This window comes from Conger conger, chromosome 14 (assembly GCF_963514075.1).
Source record: "Conger conger chromosome 14, fConCon1.1, whole genome shotgun sequence".
Taxonomy (NCBI): domain Eukaryota; kingdom Metazoa; phylum Chordata; class Actinopteri; order Anguilliformes; family Congridae; genus Conger; species Conger conger.
This window is the reverse complement of record NC_083773.1, coordinates 23,973,280-23,999,334: the sequence shown is the minus strand read 5'-3', so window position 1 is coordinate 23,999,334 and position 26,055 is coordinate 23,973,280. Positions and strand designations below refer to the sequence as shown.

The following is a 26,055-nucleotide window of genomic DNA, read 5'->3' as shown; positions in this document are numbered from 1 at the left end:
TTCCATTAATTTCCTCAATCATGGACTGAAATGAACCCCTACTGTCTCTCTTATCCATTGTCTCAACCTAGGAAACATGCAGGGGCCCAGGTGAAGGATGTGAATGTGTGTGCAACAACTTGGTGAATTCCACAAGTTTAGTTGGGGACCATTTTGAATGAAACTCCTAAAGTGAGCTATGATAAAAAAAACCATCAACGCCTTTCAGGAACTCCGCAGCATGCAAAACGACTTAACTCATGCCATGTAACAGGTGGGATGCACATTCAATGAATGGCATAAAAGCAATCCAATGTAATTTTCTTTAGGATACGTCTTAAATGTATTAGCCTAGCTAGTAAAAGCAGTCATAAATTAACGTTAATAGTTACGGACAAGCAATTTTATTGAAACGGTTGTGAAAAAGACTACCCTCTGCACATAGGCATACATGTAGGCTAATACTTTTTCATAAGCGTATGATATTTCAGAACTGATAATGTAATAAAGTTGTATTATAATGTTGTTTTCCTTTCTGGATGTTAAACGAATGGTGTACAACATCGTGACGCGCAACTCAATCCTGATATTCCGAGAATCGCCGGTTAAAAAACGAATTTTTAGAGGCCAACGGTGTTTTTTAAACATCAATAAAATAGCGGATTCAAAGCAGGCAAGTTGGAAATTTCGCTCTTGCTAAATATAAAGACGGCTAGTCTTGATAAAAGTTCTGGTAGATACGTTATAATTGTAATGAAAACGTTTTATATGTATATAGTTTTAGTTATGCTATTCTGCAGCTGAGAAAATTGCCATAGACTAACTTATTAGCCAATACCTACCTAGCGTAGCCTAAACGTTAGCTAGCTCATCTTCGTTAGCTTCGTTAGCATCTTCGTTAGCTACAACCATTAGTAACCATTAGTAACACGACATACATTTAGCTTGCCAACAAATATGAACCAAAACCACGTTAACGTTCTAGTCTAACGGCTAACATTTTATAATTTAGCTACAGGGAAAGGGAATGTTGCCTGTTATTCCGTTCAAATTTGCCTAAGTAAAGTATGAAAAAGTAATATTGGCAAAAAGAAACATTAAGTTACATTCAATGTTTTGGAAAACATTAGTATATTGCAGCACAATATATAAATCGGCACAGAATTGTATGCCTATTTTAATAAAACTAAAATTTTAATAAAACTCCATAGCTAGTGTAAGGGCCTACATTCTGTAGTCATATCAGAGAACATCTTTGGGCCTGTTATAATGAACAAGGAATTTACAAATAGATACATTTTATGTATGCCATGCCATGTGTTCTGGAATATTTATAATTACTGTACATTTATATTTACTGTACAGTGTGACAGACACTGTCATACTTCAGTTTGAATTGACCTCCTTTAACGCTGTCATTCCTCAGGTGGTGGCTGCCAGTTCTTGCGCACAGTAGAACAATGTTTGCACTCAGGGAGGTCCTGACCAAGCGTTTCTTGAGGGCGATTACCGGCGAGTTTGTGGCGACTCTGATCTTCATCCTGGTCGGCTTGAGTTCGACAAAGTGGGCAGGGAAGGAAGACACGCCCGAGTCCTCCACCCTGCTGCTGATCTCGCTGTGTTTCGGCCTGAGCATCACCACCATGGTGTTCTGCTTCAGCCGCATCAGTGGGGCTCACATCAACCCCGCCGTGACCGTGGCCATGGTCTTCTCCCGCAAGATGAACATGGACAAGGCCTTCTTCTACCTGGCCGCTCAGTGCCTCGGGGCCATTGCGGGCACCGCCATCTTGTATGTGGTGACGCCCAAAGCTGAGGGAGGGCCCTTTGGAGTGACTATGGTATGACAAGGGGACATCACGCCATCTTAATGTTCAGTCAACAATACATGAATGCTTGAGCTGAGTAATATGTTTGTGGAGATGTTATGTTTAGGTTGTGATCAGTTTGTCACTACTATAGTGATATTTCCTGCATCCAGTCTCAACAATGAATGTGTTCCACGGCTTATATTTTAGAAAATGACAAGCAAATACCTCAACTGGATAGGGTGCTTTGGGAGGTGTTTTGGTGTTACAGTTCCATAACTTGTGACCTTAAACAGTACCCCAGGAACAGCAGTGTGTTTTTCTCCAGCTGAACGCTGACGTGTCGTTGCTGCAAGGCGTTGCGGTGGAGCTGCTGATCACGTTCCAGCTGGTCTTTACCGTATTCGCCACCTGTGACCCCCAGTACAGTGAGTTCCAGGGCACTGCTGCTCTGGCTATTGGCTTTGCGGTTGCCATCGGTCACCTGTTTGCAGTGAGTCACTTACTCTCAATTGCTGTCAATTCTCCTTACTGTTTAAAGGAAAACTAAAGGTATCTTTGCTTTCGTATGAAAGCAAGTGGATGTAAGTCCTGACCAGTTAATCCCCCTGTATTCCTGTGTTATACCTTTTGTGTAATGTGTGCTCCATCAGGTACCTTACACTGGAGCCAGCATGAACCCAGCTCGCTCTCTTGGGCCTGCAATTATGGCCTGGAATTGGGAATCCCACTGGGTAAGACTACTGGTATTAAGCATAGGCACTTCATCAGGTCTATCACTGCTTGGCTTCCTAATCTGTGAGCAAGTGGCTTGAGTGGTAAAATAAGTAGAAAGGGTAAATAGGCATTGTTCACTTTAATGAAAAGAATATCACAACAACATAATTTTGATTAGATCTTTAACGGCTTGAAAGTCTTTATGCATCGCTATATAACATGATCTGTGTCTGACATATAAGTTATAGCCCAGGTGGGTTTTGTGAGGCTATGGAAGTATGTAATCAAAAAATGAGTTACAGGTTTGATGCATTTGTGATCTCCAAAGGGAAAATAACAGGTGTTATGTACTGCAGGTCTACTGGGTGGGTCCCATCGCAGGCGGACTCATTGCCGCCATTTTGTACAAGTACCTCTGCCACCCCCACCTGCAGTTTAAGGAGTGTGTCCTGGGGGAATTCCCCAAGAACTCCTCGCAGCAGCCTGAGGAGACGGAGTCTTTCCACATTCCCCACACGGACACGAGCCCAAAGAGCGGGTGGCTGCAGTCTCTACGGGCCTTCCTCCTGGAGAAGACGGAGAACACTGAGCCCAAGCCTCTCAGCGCTATCGATGAGAAGACCACCCAAAGCCCAGAGCCGGTCTGTGTCCTTCCCCCTGACGCAGAGAGGGTGGAAGACAAGGGCTCCGTCGACTATCCTCGGTATCAACTCAACTTAAAATTCTAAACTACTGTCCATACAAATACAAATCTACATTCAATCCATTTTACCATTTTACTGAATGTTTATCAATAGTTTACTGAATGGTTAACGGAATATTTGTGCGTAGTTTACAGTAGTTCACTAAACTACTGTATAGTTTTATTTATTATTTAATATGTATTAATTTATTAATATTAATTTTCTATTTGATTTTTGGACATAAATATACATTTATGCTTTCAATGCATTACCTGCATATGTACTTGTTATATAATTTCTAAGTAATAATTTAAAAATGCCAGACGTAATTAAACCTGTGAAATAATTTGTTATATTGATTTATGATTGATTTACTGCATGTCCTCAGATTGCAACATTAAAAACAGTGCTACGATGTCATACTGTTAGTTAGCTACTTGAAAAACAGCACTTAATGTGTCCAGTAGGTTTAGATAAACATTGAGTTGTGGTGACGCGAAACAGTAGTTCTTCAGTTCACAGGTGAGTTTCAGCAGCCAGGCAGTTATGACTTGTTCTTGGTTGGATGTGATGTGGCTGCAATAAATATGGCATGTCATTACCAGTCATTATTGAATACTTGACTAGATAGTTACAAAGCTAAATGGCCAGATGTACAAAGCCTTTTTCAACCATTTTCAAGCGCACATATGACGCATTCTGCCCAGGAAACATGAGTCTTATGTATGAAACTGGCGCACGGAGCTGGAACCACAGTATTCGCATCGTCTAGGCAAGTCATCGCAAGCTGCGCTTCTCTCTTTAATGCATATGCATTTAAGGGTGGATTGCGCAAATATATGGTGGAGGTATTATGAGTTTGGCTGATTATGTATTCTGCTGAATTTAACGAGGGTCGTTTTTTGCGTGAAATATCTCCCCCTCTGACGTGCAGACGTAAACCAAGGCACAAACCAGACAGAGACACAGGTATAGGTTTCAAATGAAATAATCTTTGCAACAATCAATAAAACTATACACACTATTATGAATCCCAGAGCAAGAAATGATAATGATATTCATAATTAAAACAGCCAAGCAGTGGTGTTTGTCACAGAATATCTCATGGGAATCAGTGGGAAATTACTGAATTAACGTGCTCAACCAGTGACAGTAACAAGTGTTTGAAGTTTCAAATAATCGTCGCCACTAGTAAAAAATGATATACTGCTTTTAATCGCTTTTGTTTCAGAGAACATTGTTTGAAACAGCATGCTAAACTGTCATTACTGAAACAATAAATACAGGGTTGTGTGTTTGTTTTGATAGGTTATCCTCTGAAACAATCATGGAAAAGAGCCTGCCATACAAATAATTACGCTTCTGGGGGAAAAACATGCCGCATTATATGCTGTGAGTTTCATGTACGTAAATCTGGCCCTTCATTCTTGCACCATGGCTTAGAGATCAGGAACTCTTTGAGTATCAATTCTGCCAAAATTCAGCTCACTCACAAATGTATCATGCCGAAATTAGTTGTCTAAAAATGGATGGTCACAGTTTTAAAATATAAACTTTATTGAACATAATCTAAAGGGAAACAAACTAAAGTCACGGAAATTAGTCATTGACCGACACTGTTTACCACATACTTTCCACTTCCATCCACTTGAGCAAGGGGCCCTGTGAAGATGATGTGCCCTGATCCTGCCTCCTGATCCTGGCCTGTGTCCTCTGAGCAGTGCGGGAGGGAGGGAGACAGGGACAGAGTCTGTGCGGGGACCCAGCAGGAGCAGGGCTGCTTTTCTAAAGACCAGCTCTTTCTCACCCCGCTTTCTCTGCCCCTCTGCGTCTCCCTCTTTCTCCCATTCATCCTCATCTTCACTGGCAGGCTGGCGGCCCGGCCCGAGCACGTTTCAACCCAAACCTGACTTTTTTTTCCACAGAAACCGGCCCAGCGTATCGGCTGAATGATCCCTCCGTCACCATTTCCACATCAAAGTGCCACAGAGCCGAGAATGAAAGCATGAAAGCAGCTGCTTTTTTAGGGGACAGGACAAACCTGCTTTTACAGCCATCTCAGTCCTGATTTCAGCTCCCTCTTTGTAGATCCCCGGCTGAATGGAGATTGTGATTAAGTGTCATCCTTTGTGACGGCACACGTGTGTTTCTCGGCAGAGGGAATTAATGTCCCTCTTTGTTTTTGACACCAAGGTTGCCCCAGCGAAATGCACTGGAATGCCAGGGACCATGGGCACCAGATCCCACATGCGCTTGCCACCCTTGCATAAAGGGTGTTTTTTATTTTGGAGATGTACTTTATCTGTGGTGGATGTGTCAACTGGATGGCTGCCACAGCTAACAAAACCTGTCCTTTGATCAGTGGGGGCTTGGATTGATTGAGTGTTATCAGGAACACAAACACGGCAGAAGAATATGTCTGATAGCGCCGGGGGTCTAGAGCCATATATAACCTTTTCACATGACTGCGGAGCTCATGAGAAAACACGTAATTTATTATAGCATAAAAGCGGGTTCTTTGAGGACTTCCTATTAACTTCACCATTCCTCCACTATTTCAATTTTTACAGTGGACAGTGCCCAGGTTGTGTCATTATATGGCTTGTGAGTGGCATCTAGTGGACATAGCCTAGAATTACATTGTTTTTCTGACCCTCTTCCTGTCTTTTTCTGTTTTCACTGGTTATTCGCTCACAAACCTGTGTGGTTATGGTTGATGAATAGCTGGATTGTATTTTAATGCATTATATATTGTCTCCCACAGTTTGGATTAGTTGCTCAGATTTTTGCTCTATAAACTGTAAATTAAATGGAATTGTAAGCATTTGAATCTTTTAAATGGGAAATTAATTATCAATTAGGCCATTAACGCTTTAATTTCTTTAAATATGACGTACACGCACAAACTTTAATACAAATGTGAAACATGAAAATGGTAAAGCAATTATCACCAATTTTTAAAGCTTTGTCATAAAACCAACATAAGTATTGATATGTTTCAGTTTATATTTATTAGTTGAATTTTTGCCCTTTTTTAAATGTCTAGCAAACCTGGGATCTAGCTATGGGGTTGAGTTTTGGAAATAAGGGAATTAAATTAACTGAGTTACTATTCAACTGGAACCAAATGAATTAAATTAATATTGAATTTCATAAAGTGCTGCGGGGGTATACTGAATTAGAAATGTAATTAAAATTGGAGTTTGGAGGACCTACCTTGACTCAAAGCGACTGTATCTAGAAATAGAACTGGAAAATTATGACATTTACAGGCAGAGGGAATTGAATTAGAATTGAGTTTGGGAAGTTGACCTCAAGCTTGCACACTATGTTAAAAGTTACATTTACAAAAGCGAATATAAAATTGATGTGATGATAGTTACAAGAGACAGACAAGCTTGTGTATAATTGGTTATACTGGGACAGTAGTATTGGGGCGATCATTTTCAGTAATACTTGGTCAGAATTGTTTATTGAACTCTAATGGGCTTCAGTGAACATCATTCACTTTTTTTAGATTTCCTCTGAAAAGTAGGTTTACCTATTTTTCTGGAATTTCAGTTCAGAATGATGAGACTTTCTAAATATGTTGTTATTTCAGTGATACTTTTGGTAACGCATTATTTAATAGCCCGTTAATTGCCTAGAATTTACTGGGTGAATATCAGGCACTTATTTAGTACTATTTTGATGTCAGAAGTAAGTACTATAAAATGGACTTTAAAACATATTTACATTGTACTTCCATAGTACTTGCTGATTTTTTTTCATAGTACTTACCACTGAAATCAAAGTACTTACCTAATAATTACACAAGTAGCTGTGTACTTACACAGTGAATACTAAGTAATTAATGGGCTGTAAAATAGCATTTTGTATAATGCTCTACTTCTTCTCAATATCATTCACAGGTATAATATTTCCTTCAGTAGGTGGTCCTGCTTCATACCAACATTGTAACTGCATCTTTTGGCCACAAGAGGGGGATAATGTCTTATGAAGCGGTCACTAATCACAACGTATTTTATGGCTCAAAGTACTTGGATTGCTACAACATTTTATGACACATGCTATATTTATTGATATATGTGGCTCAGTTAATTAACTGCTTGATTGATAATCAAGAAATGCAAATGGAAGCCGTTTGAGAGCAATCACATGTTTAAAGGTAAGGTTGCTGAAGGCATCACTGGAAACTATTTATCCTGGTAGCTGAGAGAGCAATATAATTGTCCCTGGGTGTAATATCCTATGAACATAATCCTAACCTCTACCTTAGAGGCCATTTCCACTGTACAGCTATGCCTGAATATTGCTGTAGGCTTCCTTAAGTTTAATGTTTATATATCAAAGCATACCGTGGCATGGGTGAAGACCAGCCTTTCCGATATGATACAGTAGCTGATTGGAAATAGGTCCCGGATGTTATGGAATGACCAAGTAGGATGTTTTTGTTCATACATGCCTTGTACGTACATAGGCAGAACAGCAGGTTTAGACCATTTTGCTTGTCAAAGGCTGTGCCCCCGTCCACCCCATCTTCCCAATCTCCTTAATGCCGCTCCTCCCCACCCCATCCACCAATCAGTAGAGGCCCTGTTAGTCAGTCTCTGTCCTATGACATCACAGACAGGGCTAGCTGAGGAGAAGGACAGTGACAGGAGGAGCAAGGGTGAGGAATTAGAAAGTTTTGCTTTGAGACACACTCTCACTCTTCCCAGTTTGCCTGTGTTGGTGCTCTTTGATATTATGTGTGTTGACTTACAGCTGGTTAATTTATGTGTGATATAATTCAACAGGCCGTAAGCCAACTCCACTCTCTGTGATTTACCTCCCACCTACTGGGACAAGCTCACCATGGCTGACAGCACACGGAATGGGACACCGCCAAAGTTTTTGTTTACTTTAGGGGAGTGAAGAGACTGCCCTTTCTTCCTCTGCTGTAAGAAGCAAACAGAACTATGTGGAGGAGCATTGGAATAATCTGGCTGCTCTTTCAGTTGCCACGTTTTCCAAAGCACATCACATCCTCAGACAGGTGTTCATGGATTATCTTGCCATTTAAGACCGCGTGTTTGCAGCCAAAAATCACCACATGTCACTATCATTCAAAACTTAAAAGCACCATTAATCCTTTGTGGAATGTGACTATTGGCTATTTGTACATCTTCAAAAAGAGACAGAAGAGTCTGTACAAAACCCTCGTGGAAGGAGCTGCCATGTTCTGTCAATAGCTTAAACACATAAGCATATATCAGAAGAAGCTACTCTGCTGCCTAAAGGTGGTTGAAAACATCAGGGTCATAGTACAGTATAATATTACTGTTTATTATTGTTAATTATATTATAGTGAGAGAAGTGTGCTTGTCCAATAAAGGTTACAGGTTTAATTCCCAGCTAGAAAACTGCCACTGTACCCTAGAGTGAGGTACTTAACTGGAATAGCTTCAGTATAAATGCATTCTGCGTATTAAAAAGGAATTGTACAAGTTTCTCTGAAGAAGAGTGCCTTCTTAATATAAAAAATAAATGATGGCATCACCTGAGCCACCTTGAGGAGCAGGAAGCTGTACACTAACCTCTTAAAGATTATTTATTCTCTTTCCAGAATAAATTTATTCTCTTTCCAGCATTATTTCTAAGAGAAGATGGAGGCTAAGATGGGGATTGGCTCAGGACCTTACGAAAAGTAATACAAGAGGTAAATAAAAAAACAGATTCATTCATACACACCCAGGCTTGGCCAGATGTTCTTTCAGATGCTTTATGGGAAGCATTACTTGCCGCTCTGAGCATTTTGGCATCTTAAAAAGTTACTCCTCTGTTGAAGATCAGGCTCATATTCTCGCCCTGGCCTCTCTCTTTCTCTCTCTCCCGGCAGCTCTCTGCGGTCTCTTTCTTGGCTAATGGCTCCAGCTGTCAGGGTGCAGAGGCGCACAGACATTCTGTAATTGGCAATACCCAACGAGAGAATGGACTGTCTGGGGTTTCGGGAGAGATGCCTGGCTGCCACACATTTTCTTATGATTTATGAATCTTTTTTATTTTTTTGAATTTATGAAGGTGGGGAGAGGCCGAGCAACACTCAGATAACGGGGCTTTTCAACAAGTCCTGCAGCACACCGGCTCTTTCAGCCTGGCCTTCTGTGGGGTCAAACCCTTTGTGCTTAACTTGTGATCGATTCAGCGTGGTACAGGTGTAACTGTTTATTGAATGGAGCCGTGACTCTCACTGCTCCAATAAGCACAGATGTGCCTTTTGGTGACCCAAAACAGGAATGTTTGGTGATGGACCGATCACAGACCGGGGATGGGGGTTTGTCTTGCAAAAAAACAGCTCTGCACACAGCATCGCAAAAGGGAGGAGCATTCTCTCTCGCCCCCTCTCTCTGTCTTTCTCTCTGAGGAAATTTCAGTGGACTCTGACGAGATAGGGTGAACAGGAGAGCCACTGCCGTTAAGCAGGCTAGCAAATATTTTGGGGAAGGTGATGATGGAAAGGCCAAAGAATATATAAATCAATATATGAAATGTTAGACAACACAACAACTCTGAGCAGAACTTTATGCTGTATATAAAATATAATTTATTGTACTGGGCTTTCTGCTGAAAAACTTTGACAAAGGTTCAGATCAAATGAAACACTGCAGGGGGAAGCAGACTGTCCAGTTAAGATGGAGGGGTGCATGCAGTGTTTTAGTGTATGGTGGTACCCCAGACCCCAGCGCTTCTGTACACACCCATCCACAGAGCTGTCATCTCTGTGCCACTCAACCTGCTGTGTGCAATTTGTACACCGTCAAAGAGGGCACTCGCTGTATGGAGCAACTGTCAGATGAAAGCATTACCTCTTTCTCTCTCTCTCTTTAAATTGCCTGTCCTTCATAGATAGTTAATACAAAAATTTGGGCAATCTTGACAGTGGAAGGATGAAATGTGTGTGTGGCTGTGTGTGCGCAGGGTACATGACTATTGGTCCATGCAATAGTGTGTTTGAAACGGGTATACCATCCCTACTGTTAACACAATGAGTATAACATACTTCTTACACAAAAAGTACACAGCCTGACTGTTTTTGTAACAGTATATTTTTAGAAACGTCTAAATGACATTTCCCCCTTTCAGAGGTCTCAGATAGCTCTCTACGGGGGATAATCAGAACCGGAATGAAATGGTCTTCACGTTAGGGATTTCTGCATGAGCAGAGCTTACACTGTGCCAAACAATAGCACTTGGCACGCATACAGTAGTGTAATTTCATACTGAAAAAAGAATGTAGGACACCAACACTTCTCTTGCTCCATGGGCAAATAAATCCCATCTTTACCAAAACAGGATTTTCAGGGCTTTTATAAGAGAAATACTTGCTCTCTGTGTGAAGGCTACTTTAGATATATTTTCTGAAATGTAACTCTTTTAAGCAAACAGTGCTGGTGAAACTCTATACGCTCACAGAGTCTTGCTGTCTACTTATCCCAATAAAGCTAAAGATTCATGTAAGGTTGTAGCTTTCTGTCTTAATCAAATAAGATTGTCTTTGGGCACAGATAAACACCATTGTATCCAACCAGATAATATAAAGCTATAAGCTCCTGTTCTCAGCCTCTGCAGAGATCTCAGCAGAGCTTACCAAGAACATCCTGCTGCTTTGTCCTTTAAAGCAGTGTTTCTCAAACCTCAGGTACATATACATCGCTTTTCACTGCAGCTGAGCTGATCATCCATTCAACTCAGGCTGGATTGAGCCACTTATTGAACACTGATCTGAATTGAAACACTGTATTCTATCAAAACGATACAAATGAACAATTCTGGTAATTTATTTCAATTTATTTGAGCCCCCTACAGATTCATGAGTATTATGTACTCAGTTTGCATTTTCAGTTCAATTTATTTCAAAATGACGGACATTTGAACAGCAATGTTTCTATCCACTCCTGCACTGCTTTCTTTTTTTCTGTGTTTCCTCACAAGACGAGCCAAGAACCCAAACGTTACACTAAAATTACAAAATCCCTTTTGTTTTCATAGTTTAGTGCTGAATATCTCAATTTCTAAGTCAAGGACCAAACCAGGATTACTTTATATTTGTGTACAAACTTGATGTCAACCTAGGGATGCCACCTAAGTCCTGTAAAAATCCTGGACACATACGAAGCTGGCAAACTGAGTAAGCCGGACTGTCAGTCGTTCTCAAGGGTGCGTGAGCCTGAAGGAATGTGGGGCGCAACTACCTTGTGCTTGGTGCCAATTCTTCTCTCATTACAAAAATAAAGAATGTAATTCGTGAAGATTAAGAATGTCTCTGCACCATTTGTTATATTGCATTTAGGAACGAACACTGGATACCCTGTCTAAATTTCATTAAGCAATGCTAATGTATGCGAGACTCAAAAATACTTAGATACCCGGGACATTTCGTTTCATTATTTTTTCCAGGACAGACAACGAAAAATCCGGGACAGTCCCGGAGAATATGGTAAAGACATCGACAGGCATTCAAATTCCACATGAGTTTTCCCAAAACTGCACCCAGATGTCCTCAAGTGTCCCCAAACCTCTCCAAATACAAAACATCTGCATTCCATTTTGTCCAGGCACATGGACAAAAACAGGTTCAATGTAAAGAAAATGAACCTTCACGTGTGTTTTATTCACTTATACTGGAGTATGTTTTTATAAAGCTCTTCAAAGTGTTAAAAAAACTCAACCTAACCTTTTCTAACAAATCTGCATTACATTTACATTTATGGAACTTTTTTTCAAAATTCGGTTGACCAGAGCCCCATTAGCCAGTATAATTACAGGTTTACATCTATAGCCAGTTTAAATCGGATTACGAAATAAACTTCAACATTAGTCAGAAAACAGTTGTAGCTTCATAACCATGCTGCATTGTAAATAAATAATAAGTAATGAATCTAAACTGCTGTTCTGGCTTGCGGAGAGTCTTTTTAATCTGGCATCGCCATTTAGTGGTTTTATTGCGTCGCAGAATTTTGTATGTATAAATATGAACGCAACAATCATTTGAGACATCGACAACTCAACCACAAGGGGGCAGAGTGGATAGGGTTAAGAGCAAGACGGACAATAAGCCACAGTGGGCAAGTCACCTCAGCTCATTTCTAGTGCCAATGGAGAGTCAATTATGATATTACTGCAGTATAGCACTGATTTGGCCAACACCACATTTTCCATGTTTCCTGAAGGAATGCTGTCATTATGGACTAAGTGAAAATGGCCCTTCTTTCAGGGTGTGGATAGGAAATTCCATCCCAGCAGATGTGGCTGGGTAATGAGAAGGAAAGGTAAGAAAAATGCTGCTGTGCCCAGAGCCCCAGGATGCTGCAGAGGCCCCTGATCCAGGCAGGCCTGTTTCTCCAATGAGACACGAACAGGGCTGCAGGCGTCGTTTTCTCAGCGCACGGAAGATTTGTCCTGGGAACAATTGCAAGGCCTTGGGCAGAGGCCTGCTCCTGACAAGCCCTGACTGGCTGAGGAACCTTCATCAAACGCCAAGCCTTCTCCGTTCACTCTGCTGAGGAGGAGGAGCCTGGAGTTTACACGTTCCGCGTGCACTCTTCTTCTCTTCTTCTTCTCCAAGGGAAGCAAACCATTCCCTAAAATAAGATGGAGTGGAGCGGGTGAAAAGGTGAAGTCTTTGAGTGTTTTCCATCTGCTTGCTGGCAGAGATGGAATGACATGAATCATATTCTCTGAGCGAAACGAGTTCCGGCACCAGTTTTACAATGACAGCACGGTAATGGAATTCCACCTGGAGAAATCAGCAGCCCTGGTTAAAAACGACCCCTCACTGGAAACAGATGATGGTTTTCGGGATAATTTCTGCTGACTTGCCTCTGAATCCAGGAATTCCACGTTAAATCAGTCCTCATCCCCCATTCAAAAAACAACACAAATTCAGGAGATTAAATAGTACTCTCTTCCATATATGGAGCTGGCTCTTCACTGAGATCATTCAGGGAAGAAAGTCTTGCACAAATCAGTGCCTTGTTTGACATTCAAACCAGCACCCCCCTGGTAAAAAATAATCACCAGGGATTAATCAAGGCTGCCATTGATCAGCTCCGGCAGATATCCACCACAGGGCAGGCAGTGTGCTGTGGAGCTGGCTGAAGTCCACCGCTCTTGTCACTGTCTAAGACACTACACAGGGAGATGAATCTTTTCAAACCGAGCACTTAAATGCTTTGCCGTCTTTAGAGCTGTCAAAGAAAACTATGTATTTCTAAAAAATAAGGGGTGATATCGGGTGAAAGGCAGGAATACAGCCTGGGCAGGTGACCAATCCATTACACCAGTCCAAACATTCAAAGTGTAATAAAAAATCATAACAGATGCACTCTTCAGTTGGCAGATCAGTATTCATTACTCAGAGTGGCTTAAAAGGCCATAGCCTCCACAACATCTTCAGGCCCTCTGCTCCTGTCTGTGCAGAAACACAATCTGTGAATAGAGATGTTTGGAATGCAAATTAAAAATGTGATGCTGCGAAGGTCTTGAGTAGTCACCATGGACTTGGAATTGTTTTCTAATTTTCCATGTGCACCTGCTGCCATAGTTCCCTCTAAATTAATGTCCATCCATAAAAGAGGTGGAGGCTTAAGTTCTGGCTCCCCAAAACATTTCACTCAATTAAAATATCCCAGGGATGTTGGCTAAGACGTTCATGTTTGTATGACATCGCACCAGATGATAGGGTGAAACGCATGTCGCTATGTGTCTGTTGTACTATTATAAGAAGCATAAGCACATTAAATAATTTAAATATTTAAATATTTTGTGAATTGCAGTGTATTGAGATGAGTTAGGACGTAGTAGAAAAAACTATCAATGAGTAATGATCACAATTAGTTTACAGCTATTTCGTTTTGACTTTGGTGCAAACAATTGCCAATAGTGCATATACATGAATATGAACGGATTTTAATATGCTATTTTTTCATAATTGATGCCTTGATTGTTAACAAATTGATTTACTTTCTAACGTAACACACATTTTAAAAAATCTGGTTTCTGTAACAGAGACAAGAGCAGAAAACGAAAATAATGTGGCTTGCTGATTCTAGCCACCATGGACTACTTACAGAAGTATGCAAGTCAACACAAGTTGCTAATTATTTATGTTGACACATAATAGCATTCTGTTCAAACAAGCCTTTCGGTAGGCACAGTTCGTTACCATGAAGATTACCATGTTTGCCCACTTCTGGTATGCATGAAACAAGATTAACTTCTTAGATGAGATTTTAATTTGACACAACCCACTCACAGTTCACAAAGTACAAACCAGCTGTTGTGCTTTGTCCTACCGAAGCGAGAGTGGCGTATTATAGAGCTTCAGTCTGACGTGTGATGATTGTGAGCACTTCCACCATCTCTCCACCACACTCTGAACAGTTCTACAACCCTACATTTATGCCCCATCTTCTGAGTAGGAGATAAGGGCTATATCTTTTTCACCAGATCCCCATCCAGCACATGACAGAAGCAATATCTGCCTGCCTTTTCTCAATTCATCTCAGACCAGCACATATCAAAGCTCTATGGTACTTAGAGATGTCACAGCTCGTGTCAAATGAAGCACTTTGCAATCGCATCTGGTAGCGTCAATCTTAAAGTGACATGAAATTGCCAGGTTAGGTAGGTGACAGTAGGAGACAAATAAATGGGCATTCACTCACTACACAAAAAACATTTCGCTCTTTTGCTAGTTTTATGTTTTTGGATGACAAAATGCACACACATATACAGTACAGTATATAGGATTTGTGCTTCTTTGTCACATACATAACACAATGAGTGTCTCTTGTAGGGGCTTGACAACATTAATCAGAAAAAACATCTGGCATCCCCTAGCATGTAAAACCAAACTATTAATGTATTGGTAGTAGTTATGGATGGGAAGACCATTGGTCTTCAGATTGATGTGATTTATTACAAGCATAGCTATTGTAACTCACTGTGAAATGTGAAATGTGTTCTTACGTGCTGTTGGCCCAGTGCAATGAAGCCTCAGTTTGATTTAAACCAAGTCACCTTGGCAACAACCTTTAATGGTGACTTATTTCCTTTTATTGCTGTCAGATCTGAAGCCCTAGACTAGCGCCACTAGCTCGTCTGCTCCACAACAACAGAACTGGGCAGAATGACAAAAGTTTGTTTTTAATTTTTATTAGAATTTTTCCTAGTTTCTCACACCATGTTGGAATGCTTAATTACAACTTGCAATGTGTGGTGAATGTACAACTTGAAGTGTGGTGAATGTGTTTGCATTTTTGCTGTGGTTTTGGGAATGGTTGCATGGCCCTTTAGGTTGAAGAAAACACAAACCTACAAAATATGAAGAGGAAATACAAATGCTGGGGAACTCAAACGACATGTGACCGGTGCTGTCACAGTGCTGAGCCCCTCACAATTGAGTTGTCAAAGACGTGTTTGAAAAATCACTGCTACATCACGATAGCCTTTGTTTCCTTATCAAGCTGTTGCAGCAGCACAAGGACACCATGGAAACCAGTCAAGGGCTGTCTGAGAACAAGATATTGGGGACCAAGAGAACTTCAAAATGATTATTGTCCAAACTGAATGCTAGTTTGAGTATGGGCTTGTGCTTTTTAATCATGTAAAAACCACCCAAAAGAGGAATGGGAGTGGGACAGTGCCTGTACCTTATTAGCCATCACTAGTGGGAAAGGAGGAAAGATGCCAGGCCTAGATACACACACATGCCAAGAAGCCTTCCAGTGAGATTAAGTCATTTCAGAATAGAGTGTGTGTCCACCAAGGCTGGCTTTAGGGGCAGAGGGGGTGAAGCATTATCCCAGGGGTGAAGCAGTACCCCAGGGGTTTAATGAAACACTCAACTGAGACACAAATAGCTAGCGTAAAATCACTTTGCTGCATCCAGTATAGCTCGTTTTCAAATTCACTAAAGAACCTTTTACATTTGTTTGGCTGTGTTTTGTTTTTATGGGCTGGGGCTCTTTATTTAGCAAATAATAGAAACCATAAACAGTAGCTTCCATTTGCACTCTTTAGCTAAATCTCTACCCTGCTCTCTTTGTCCAAAACCAGGCGAGTGTAGAGTGGAATAATATGAGAGCTTTGTGCAACTGGCAGGGAATTAAATTGGAAGATTATTGTACAGTAATAACAGGTCCCAATTACGGAGCATAGCGTTCTAGTGTTGACATTCTACTGGTGGCAGCATGCTAATGCACAAAGAGGTCTCAAAAGGACAAGTCTGATGGCAGATCAGGTATCTTTCGCTGTGATTGTTGTACTTTGTTTCTAATGAAAGTGTCACATTCCAGTGACAGTTTATAATCTATCTTCCTTACAGTGGCATTTGGGCAGAATATCTTCAAGCCTAGCTAATGTACTATGTACCTGGAAAGCTACATCATTTTGGTTAGTTATTTGAATCATGACAGCATGTGCATAAGTCAAGCAAAAAAAAAAGGTATGTTTTGTGTCTGTGTTAAAGGTATTTTTGGAGTGAAAAAGTTTCCTCCGCTGGGAGATGGCCACATTGAGAGGATTCGTAAATAAAACATGAACTATGTTAGGCTATTCTTTTGTTTTCCTTGCCTGTGGATAATATTAAGGGGGGAAAAAATATATATAATTCTTAAAAGAAGGCAACTGTGCCAGCAGCAGTATTAAAGGACGTATTAAAAGGTGTGTGTCTGCTTCGGTCAGCCTGTGAAGGCGTTGTGTTCCTGTAGTGTGTGAGTACAGAGAGGAAGGAGTGCGGGTGTGAAACTTGGGCCATAACAGAGATAGGATGAGCTCCACTCTCCCGAGAGCCAGCTCACGTCTGTTAAAAGCATCTCGTCCCACCCCTCTCAACCATTTTTAACACATGGCCCTCGGGCCCTGCTCTACCTCACTCTCGCAGAAGAAAGAGACCAAGTTTTTTTCAATACCTTAAAATCACAGTCTGTGAAACTCATTACAAGCTGAAATTAGTGCAGCAACCTTTTTATCCTTATACGACCTAGAGTATCAGTGCCCCAGTGCAGCTGCTGCACACAGCTGTATACATATAGCAACAGGAATAGCACAAACTGTGATATGTTTATCTGGAGAATCAATGATACGCAAAGTTGTGGTGGGACAGATTACTGTATGGATGTATTAAAAATGAATCTATAATGTATGTATTTCTACTGCATGTAGAGTATGTAGTGTATGTAACACAAAAACCCACTGCTTCATTTTATATCTGAATATGTATTGCATTTCAAATAGTTTATTTTGAACACCAGAGACATTTTTATTTGGTGTACACTCAGGAATTGGTCACTGGTTTGTTTGTCTATTTCAGACTGATCTATTTCATTTTTCTATACTAGAAATGAAGAAATTTTACAGGTCATTGTCACTATTATTAACACATATGTTATTTTATTGATCAACAAAAGGAAGTTATTGTGAAACCGCTTGTTAAAAAGATTGCAGCTTACCTGTTCTGGAACACTTTTCTGTGTGGGAAGTGTAATGTTTATAATGATACAGAACACAAGCAAGGATTACGCTTTTCCTGAGAAATATTCAAAAAAGTGCAGTCATTTCCTTTCACCTTCAAACCCTGTAATCTAAGGCTGAGCCAAAGGGTGTATCTTCTGTTCCCAACACTCTGAATATGGTTCAGATATGGTTTCTACTGACCGAGGACAATACAATGGAGAAGCTACACCTAACAATGAAAAAATACCTAATGTGTCTATGACTTCAAATCACATGTTACTTACTGTATGACACTCTATAACAATAATTCATCTTAAATATGGCTAATACAGTAATAAAAATATATTTTTATTTTCAAACACATAGTCACAATGCTCACACAATCCACAAAATTGCAATGACTACATTGTCAGTATCTTCTACTCTATCTATAGATTGAAACCGGGAAAGTAACTGATTGAGATGAAAAGCTAAGATGGAGGACCAGCAATTACTGAGTGTTAGTAGGTGTGTGAGAGGCAGTAATACATCATTACCCAACATTGGACATGTTGTTCTGTTGCAGTCCATTGAGACGGGCTGTGGGCAGGATTAAACTTGCCTCTGCATCCACAGATGTGCAACAATATCCCATCCCTGCCTTACTAAGGACATCACCCTATCTCTCCTACTCTATTATCCTTTAACAGTTCATCATTAAATTGTATCTCATATGCATTGTCTCCACAGCTAGACTCTGTATTGTTGTGTTTTGTAGTCCCCCTGGTCTGTGTACGAACTTCATTAGCATTATTTCTACAATCATTCCTCCTTTACAAGAGTTTTCTGGATTCTCTGCTCTCTGACTTCAATATCCAGCTATATGACCTTTTGAGCTACCACTCATTTTCTCCCTCTTTCGCAAGCTTTCATTTTCACCTCACCTTTACCTCCCTCGCTCAAAGCCGGCAGACAGCTGCAGTTTGAGAGAAATTGCTCCCCATCTCTGACCTTTGCTCTGCTCAACCTTTGTTGCCCTGTTTCTCACACTTCTTAGTTCCAGAACACTGGGTAGGTTTCATGCCTTTCTCATGTCTGTGCAGATTCTCTGTCTTTGTCCTTGTAGTTACAGTATGATGCCATAGCCCACCAAACATTTTGATGTAAGGTTGATATGATGCTGATTAATGGGGCAGAAATTAAAGTTTGTTTTATGTTAGTTCAGTCAGACAACTCACAGTGAATTAAGCAATATTTATTGAGGTCTCATCTAAATGGAAACTTAGGCGTCAGTTCTGCCCAAACAAGGAGTGGCTACAAATCCCACCCCCCATGGGGAACTTGAGAAACAAACATTTTGAAGGCATGAATTAGAAATAGCAGGATAATTCAAGCAAAAGTAGCTAGCAAAAGTGGTAATAGCATGCAATATGGGCAATGGCAGCATTCCAAAACAGACAGTGCAGCAGAAATAGGCAGGCAACGCAATGGCTTTAGCATGCTGAAAGAACCAGGCAGCAGGGCAGCTTTGTATGATTGCATCAGAGCAGATGCGTCAACAGCTAGCAGGCAGCAGAGCATGGCAGAGTGTGCAAAATGAGCAAGGGCCTAAATAGATAAGGTTGGTACTTTATATAGCCCCTCCAATCAGGTGTAAGCATCATGTGAGGGGCGGAATTCTCAAATTGTCTGCCCAAACTAGCTCCACAGGCTCCGCATCATTAATTACAAGTACAAAACGATGATCTTTTATGGGTAGAAAAGTGGTCACATCATGACTCAATGTCGGGGAGGAGAGACACTCTTGGCAGGGCCAAATCTTGCAGTATCCACTCTGTATTTTGGCCTTGCAGCCATAGCTCTTTGCTAACTGTGTTGTCTCCCGCTTCCACTGACGGGAACCTGCTCTGAATCCCGCCCCACTCCTGAGCCTGCTGTCTGCGGGGGTTTTGGTCAGGGTGGACAATGAAGCGTATTGTGACCAGTCCTTTGTGAAATGCACTTTATAAATAAAACATAGTGTATTGATCAATTGATTCTCTCCCCATGTTCACTGCCATTTTCAATTGTCAAACTACTGCTACTGTTCAGCCCCCACTGCCCTTGCTCCCTCCACTCCTACAATGGCTATTGCTAAAGCTGCCACTACTCTTTATACTATTGCTGCTATTATAGCTAATAATATTGCTCCTATTGCTACTGCAGCAACTGTTATTACTACTAACGCTACTAATATTGCTCCTATTGCTACTGCAGCAACTATTATTACTACTGACACTACTATTTCTGCTACTACTTGACTTCTTGCCATCAGTTGTATCCACCTAGTAATTTATCTCAAACACGACCCTCAGGATGCCTTTTCTGATCTCAATGCCTCTGAATAGGACTACCTCTACTGCTGTGGTTTCTCATTTATTTTAAGGAGCTCTTGATTATATCTTCCACCCTCTCTCTACTCATACCGCTGATACCTTCAGCTCCAGTGTTTCTGACGTCTGTAAGACACTTAAATTTCATCTTTTTTTCCCCCACAAGCGATCCTACTTCACCAGACATGCAGACACATGCAGGACTCAGAGGACTGCACACTTCACTATGTTTGATCATTGATTTAATCCAGACCCGTACTTTATTATGCAATCTCCTCAGTGAAGAACATATCCTCTCCAGGACCATGTTTCCCAGAGTCCTCTCCAAGCTGTGGCTGCCAGCACTCTCCCTCCATCTCTAGTGCGGGAAATTCTTTCTCTTTATGGGAAAGAATCTGTTGCTCATCTCCATTTTTCTCTTCCAGTTCTTTCGTGTATGGTCCAGTAATGTTACATTATGACTGTTAAAGGCAATGAATGATGTTTATTGATTTATGAGGTTCAACTACACTCACTGAGCACTTTGTTAGGCAGACCTGTACACCTGCATGCTAATGAAAATATTTTATTAGCCAATCATGTGGCAGCAACTAAATACATAAAAGCATGCAGATGTGGTCAAGATGTTCAGCTGTTTTTCAGACCAAATGTCAGAATGGGGAAGAAATATGATCTCAGTGACTCTGACCGTGGAATGATTGTTGGTGCCAGATAGGGTGGTGTGAATATCTAAGAAACTCTGGGATTTACACAGACAATATCTAGAGTGCAGAGAGTGGTGTGAAAAACATGAAAAACATCCAGTGAGCAGCAGTTATGCGGGCAGAAATGCACTGTTAATGAGAGAGGTCAGAGGAGAAGGGACAGGCTGGTCGAAGCTGACTGGAAGGTGACAGTAATGCAGATAACCACGCATTACAACAATGGTATGCAGAAGAGCATCTCTGAACACACAATGCGTCAAACCTCTTAAGTGGATAGACTACAGCACCAGCAGAAAAAAAAGAAAAAAACAGTGAAGCAACACAGAAGATAATGCTTGTGATTTTTTTGCATTACAAGATGATTCATTATAGCAGGGTCATTCAAAATGAAACGTCCCACAGAAAATGATAATGTTGACTAGTTGACAATGGATCCTGGACACAATTCAAGAGAAATTTTAAAGAGCATCAATCATGCTGCTGAGCTGCATACATAAAGTCAAACTGTCCACTTGAACAGACTAAACAATGCTGGGTTTGCTCAAGTATAAAGCTGCAACCCCTGTGGGTTCCTTAGCTGATATTTTCTAAGAAATATCCCAGATAACCCATGCGTTTCAAAGACACTGGTGTTATGTGAGAAATGCCGGTCCAAACAGGGAAAGGCATGGATAGTTTGTGATCAACATTCACACATTAAAGGACAAAGACACACATTTGGTACAACACAAGTGACACTACTGCATAGCATGAATACAAAGGAAAGCTGATATAGATGAGAATAAAAAATTTGTATTGAAACAAGACACTTTTTAGCTGTGAGAATGCTACAGATATAAATGGGGCGAGTAGGAGTATGTACACCATCATATCACTGTTTCCAAAGAAACTTTTCTCCATTTAGTTCCACCTAAATAGATCCCAATCTTCCCTGTACTATCACTGAATATCCCCATGATTGAGATTTTGAAAACATTTTATTGTGCAGAATTATCAACACCAACCTAAGAGACTTGTTAATATTAATGAGGTGCTCAAAAGCTTCAGTTGACTTCATGTCTCTACAGTATAGGGATTCTAAAATACTGTAGGCTTGTCTGATTTACTGGACTTTGGGTTATTTGCCTAGGCAACATCTGTTTTATGCATCTAATAATTCCATTTTATTAGAACATTATAACCTATACTTCATTAAATACATTATTTTACATTAAATCTTATAGAAATGGTAATTGATAGCTTACTTTATGTAACATGCAATATTCCCAAATACTGCCAGTTATAGTTCCCAACCTCCCACTAAAATGACAACGCCTCTTTGAAACCACTATGGATATTGAAGCACAGGAAACACCTGGATGTCATTACATGAATCAGACTGCACTTGTAGGTCACTAAAGTTCGCAAGGGAAGATACACTTACCTTACACTATATACAGTTGCTTATCACAATTGTGAACCCCGTAAATAATATAAAATATACTCATAATTGTTCGTGAAAGCATTTACTATCCGCCAAAAAAAATTCCAATGGCATAGGCAATGGTGAGAACCTGTTTAAAATGATCATACACCAACAGTAGCCTATAATTTCTATTGTCAAAATCGTATAATAGTTTTGAATGCAATGCATGTATAGCTAACGAATATGAAACAATGAAATAGTCGGGAAAGAAGATAATATTTTAATTGCCAATATATCCGAATATATCCAAGACCAGATTGACATACGCAGAATGTACAGTTTTCAGAAAGAAGAAATAGTATCTTGCGCACTTGGATTACGCAACTAATGCGCACGTGAGAACACGTCTAGATTGATATAACACTGAATAACACAAAAGAAAGTAGGCTACCAGCATGTGACATCGCTCCAGGTCATCTGAAATATCTCGTTTCCGGTCGGGAAGAAAAATATAGTTTCATGGAAAATAAATGGTACAGATACATGATAATTATTACTTCATGCCTCTGATAATTTTCTCCGCCTGGTTTTAAAATCCCCAATGTTCCGCGCACGGTGCTGTGGTGTTGAGGTTTCTCCAAAGGGTGGCGTTTCACACCAGTTTCGAGAGCTCCTTCGCCCTCTACTAGTCTTATCGGTAATTCAGATTACATGCAAATCAGCAGCGTCATTCTTGTGAGGGGGAAACGAGTGAAAGAGAGGGAGAGGTTTGGCAGTGCTGGACATTCTTTCTCTTTATGGGAAAGAATCTGTCGCTTTTCTCCTTTGCCCGGCTTCTTGCAACAAAGTAGCTAGTTCGCTACTCGGATGCGCACATTTTAGCTAGCTGCTGCCGAGATTCAATGCTGTGTGCGGGGAAGTTGAGAAAGTCTACAAAGCTGGTAATTTGTGTGGTTGTGTTCTAATTGTGCAGTATTGGGATTTAAGAAGGTATCTGAGGAAAATCCGACGTTTGACTACTTTTACTTGACCATGGGCACCGGACAAAATCGGAACACAAACTTGGACTGGTGGGCAGTAGTGATGGTACTTGGGATATTGTACCAGCGTTGTTGTTATGGTAGTTGTCCCGAGGATGAGCTGAAGACCCGAGAGGAATCGGCAGAGGTAGTATTAACTGGGACTGTGGAAGAAATCATGAACATGGACCCCGTGCACAATACTTACTCCTGCAAGGTAAGACCACCGTGAGAAAATGCATCAGTGGTTCACAGAGTTGAATGACCGTACACGATTTCGTATCCCTGAAATTCTGATGCAGAAGCACATGCGTTTCCGTGCGCATGGCTTCAAATATCGAGGTTAAACGTTTTTCCCAAGCATCAATTTAAAAAAAACTATCGCCAATCCGTGAAGGGGAGCTCTACACCTGTCTAAAAACGGTTCCGACGATCTTCCTTCCACTGCTGTATACCACTGTGTGCTGTATATGAGCTAATGCATTTAAACAAAAAAACATGCATTGTAACGCATATAAACATACATGTATTGAAAACTACACTGATAGTTGTTGGCAAGTTTTTCTACTATGTTTACGCTTCTGACGAACGACAGAAAACAGAAAATCATTGAACAATAAAGATTGAGGATAGCATAACGGCCAGATGTGTTAATCATTTGTGTTGCACATTTTAGAATCAAGACTGTTTTTAAAAATTCTGCAAATATTATCAAACTGTTACTGACTGGTAGTAGCTACTTCATAAACAGCAAACATTTTTATCCTGTGCTATTACCGTTGTCTGTATGGGTTTATGTTTTGCTGGTGCAAATTCCTAGAAAATAATGATCTACAGATGTATCGACATGAAAGCCAAGTCTAAATAGAGGTAAAGCATAGCGTAGGCACATCGCATAATAGTCGCGGACTTGTGTGCAGGTGGAATCTTCGTGTGCAAAGCAACTCGTTTCTGTTGCTATAGCAGTAGCGGACGTGCTGTCCTGTTGGACTGGGCTTCCGAATTTAAAAAATAACTGAGCACTGATAACAAGATTTTTTTCAGAAGCATTGACACTGGACACTGGGCATGAACGACATTCACACATTATATTTTACTCCATATATTGAGCCCTGATAGGCGTTAGGAATGCCACATGTCGCGATTCACTTGTTGCTATGCCACATTTCGTTAAGTGAGATTGCACAGTCAGTACTGAGTGTACAACCATGCAGTAGTTGTTGTAGGGCTACTGAATTGATATTTCTCTGGTTCGGTCAACCACTCCTTTTCCACCGTAGTGGAAGTTGAACATACCAGGCGAGTATGACATGGGGATAAAGCTGGTTTTACAGCACATAATGACCTGCTAACATTGACGTGCTGTCTGCCCAGATCAAAGTGACTGCCAGGACACTTCTGCCAAACCCATCCAAATAAATATGTATTATTTCTGCAACTTTTAACATTGAAGCAGGTTAAATTGATGCAGGTCCGCATATCACAAGACAAAACCAACCTGAGCCTGAACTGAGTAAGCAGCTTGGTTCTGTCTTTACAGAGGAAAAAGGGACAGGAGGTCTGTGTGATATCCATCCGTTCTTCAGGAAGGGATTTCATTTCCACATAGTAACCCCACCCCAGTCTCGCTTCACGAGTTCTCAGGTCATGCACGTCAGACACCTCGTCCAAATGTAATCCTACTCTATGGTACTCTGCAAAATAAACAACTGATACTGCAGGTTGTTCTGCTAATCACACCCTATTAGGAATTCAGTCAGTGTTATTCTCCTGGTTTTGTCAGGCAATGCTGATAGTGCACACTTTGCCTCTTTGTGACTTTTTGGGATCTGGGATTTCTGCGTTTATACTCCAGGCTGATCTGGGGATTGTGAAAGTGTGCTTGTCATGTATAGGCCCCATGTACATGGTTGGGTATAAAGCACTGTGTGTAAAACCGCTTGCCTTAGGGACAGTGACAGTATGGGGATGCCCCAGTCTGAGATCAGAATCTGCAGCCATCAGGGAAATGTACACCCAAGCTAGGATCTGTCCTGAAGCTGCATTTTTATTCCAAAGAGCAAAGAGCAGCTCCTGTCCCTTAGGGCTGACAGGTCTTAACAGGTTTTCTGTTTAAAAATTTTTTCTATTGCTGTCAGATACTAGCTGGATATGAGTGGGAAGCAGCAGGCAGTTTGACTCATCCAAACTGAAAGATGAAGAATTATTGTGGAATGCATGGAAAAGACCAGGTCCCCACAAAGGCTGTGGAGGTAGCGTGTTTTTTTCCGGAACAGTGGATCTTACTGGCTCCTTGCCCTCTGTCTCCTGAAAGGTGAGAGTGTGGCGGTACCTCAAGGGCAGAACCGCGGTGAACGGCGAGGTTCTGCTGGACGGGGGCAACAAAGTGATGATCGGAGGTTTTGGGGAACCGGAGATCTGTGACAACCAGGTGTCCACGGGGGACACTCGGATCTTCTTCGTCAAGATGGCGCCAGAGTACATGTGGCCGGCCCACAAGAACGAGCTGATGCTGAACTCCAGCCTGATGAGGATCACCCTGAGGAACCTGGAGAAGGTGGAACACTGCATGAAAGGTGGGCCAGGCGTCCCTCACTCACAGGGCTGCTGGGAATGTTTGCGATATCACTGAATATTTCAGCTCTTCCTCATTGCTTCACACACTTGTCACACACATTCTTCTGTCCCACCACAAAAAAAGCCAAACTTTTATGTTTGAAGACTTTTTTTTGGTGGTTTTTGTTATGCAAGATGCCGGAAGATGCAGATCAGGCCAGTCTTTAATTGGTTTTTGTTTAAAAGGGGTGTCTGACCTGGTCCATTGCTTCAGACGCTGAAATTTGGTTTATAAAGATAGCAGTGTGGAGAGTATAAGTATTGGAGGGAGGTT

At 41.1% G+C, this 26,055-nt stretch overlaps 2 protein-coding genes across 2 annotated transcripts in view; both read left to right on the top strand.

The window, feature by feature from the left end:
• The first annotated feature begins 1,420 nt into the window (after nucleotides 1–1,420).
• Nucleotides 1,421–3,232, top strand: LOC133109410 (aquaporin-4-like). The gene is made up of 4 exons (XM_061218733.1): nucleotides 1,421–1,820; nucleotides 2,116–2,280; nucleotides 2,441–2,521; nucleotides 2,861–3,232. Exons 1-4 carry the CDS (start codon nucleotides 1,440–1,442, stop codon nucleotides 3,230–3,232), a joined length of 999 nt encoding a protein of 332 aa, XP_061074717.1. The 5' UTR covers nucleotides 1,421–1,439.
• Nucleotides 3,233–22,914: 19,682 nt separating this feature from the next.
• Nucleotides 22,915–26,055, top strand: part of LOC133110204 (agrin-like) — a 219,270-nt gene continuing 216,129 nt past the window's right edge. Inside the window, exons 1-2 of the mRNA XM_061220136.1 lie at nucleotides 22,915–23,382; nucleotides 25,480–25,741. Of these exons, the coding sequence (XP_061076120.1) occupies nucleotides 23,179–23,382; nucleotides 25,480–25,741 (466 nt within the window). The 5' untranslated portion in view covers nucleotides 22,915–23,178. The remainder of the gene's footprint in view (nucleotides 23,383–25,479; nucleotides 25,742–26,055) is intronic.

Coding starts and splice junctions, on each gene's coding strand:
- LOC133109410 (XM_061218733.1), top strand. CDS start 1,440: ATGTTTGCACTCAGGGAGGTCCTGACCAAGCGTTTCTTGAGGGCGATT. Junction 2,281..2,440: donor CCATCGGTCACCTGTTTGCA/GTGAGTCACTTA, acceptor GTGCTCCATCAG/GTACCTTACACTGGAGCCAG. Junction 2,522..2,860: donor GGAATTGGGAATCCCACTGG/GTAAGACTACTG, acceptor TATGTACTGCAG/GTCTACTGGGTGGGTCCCAT.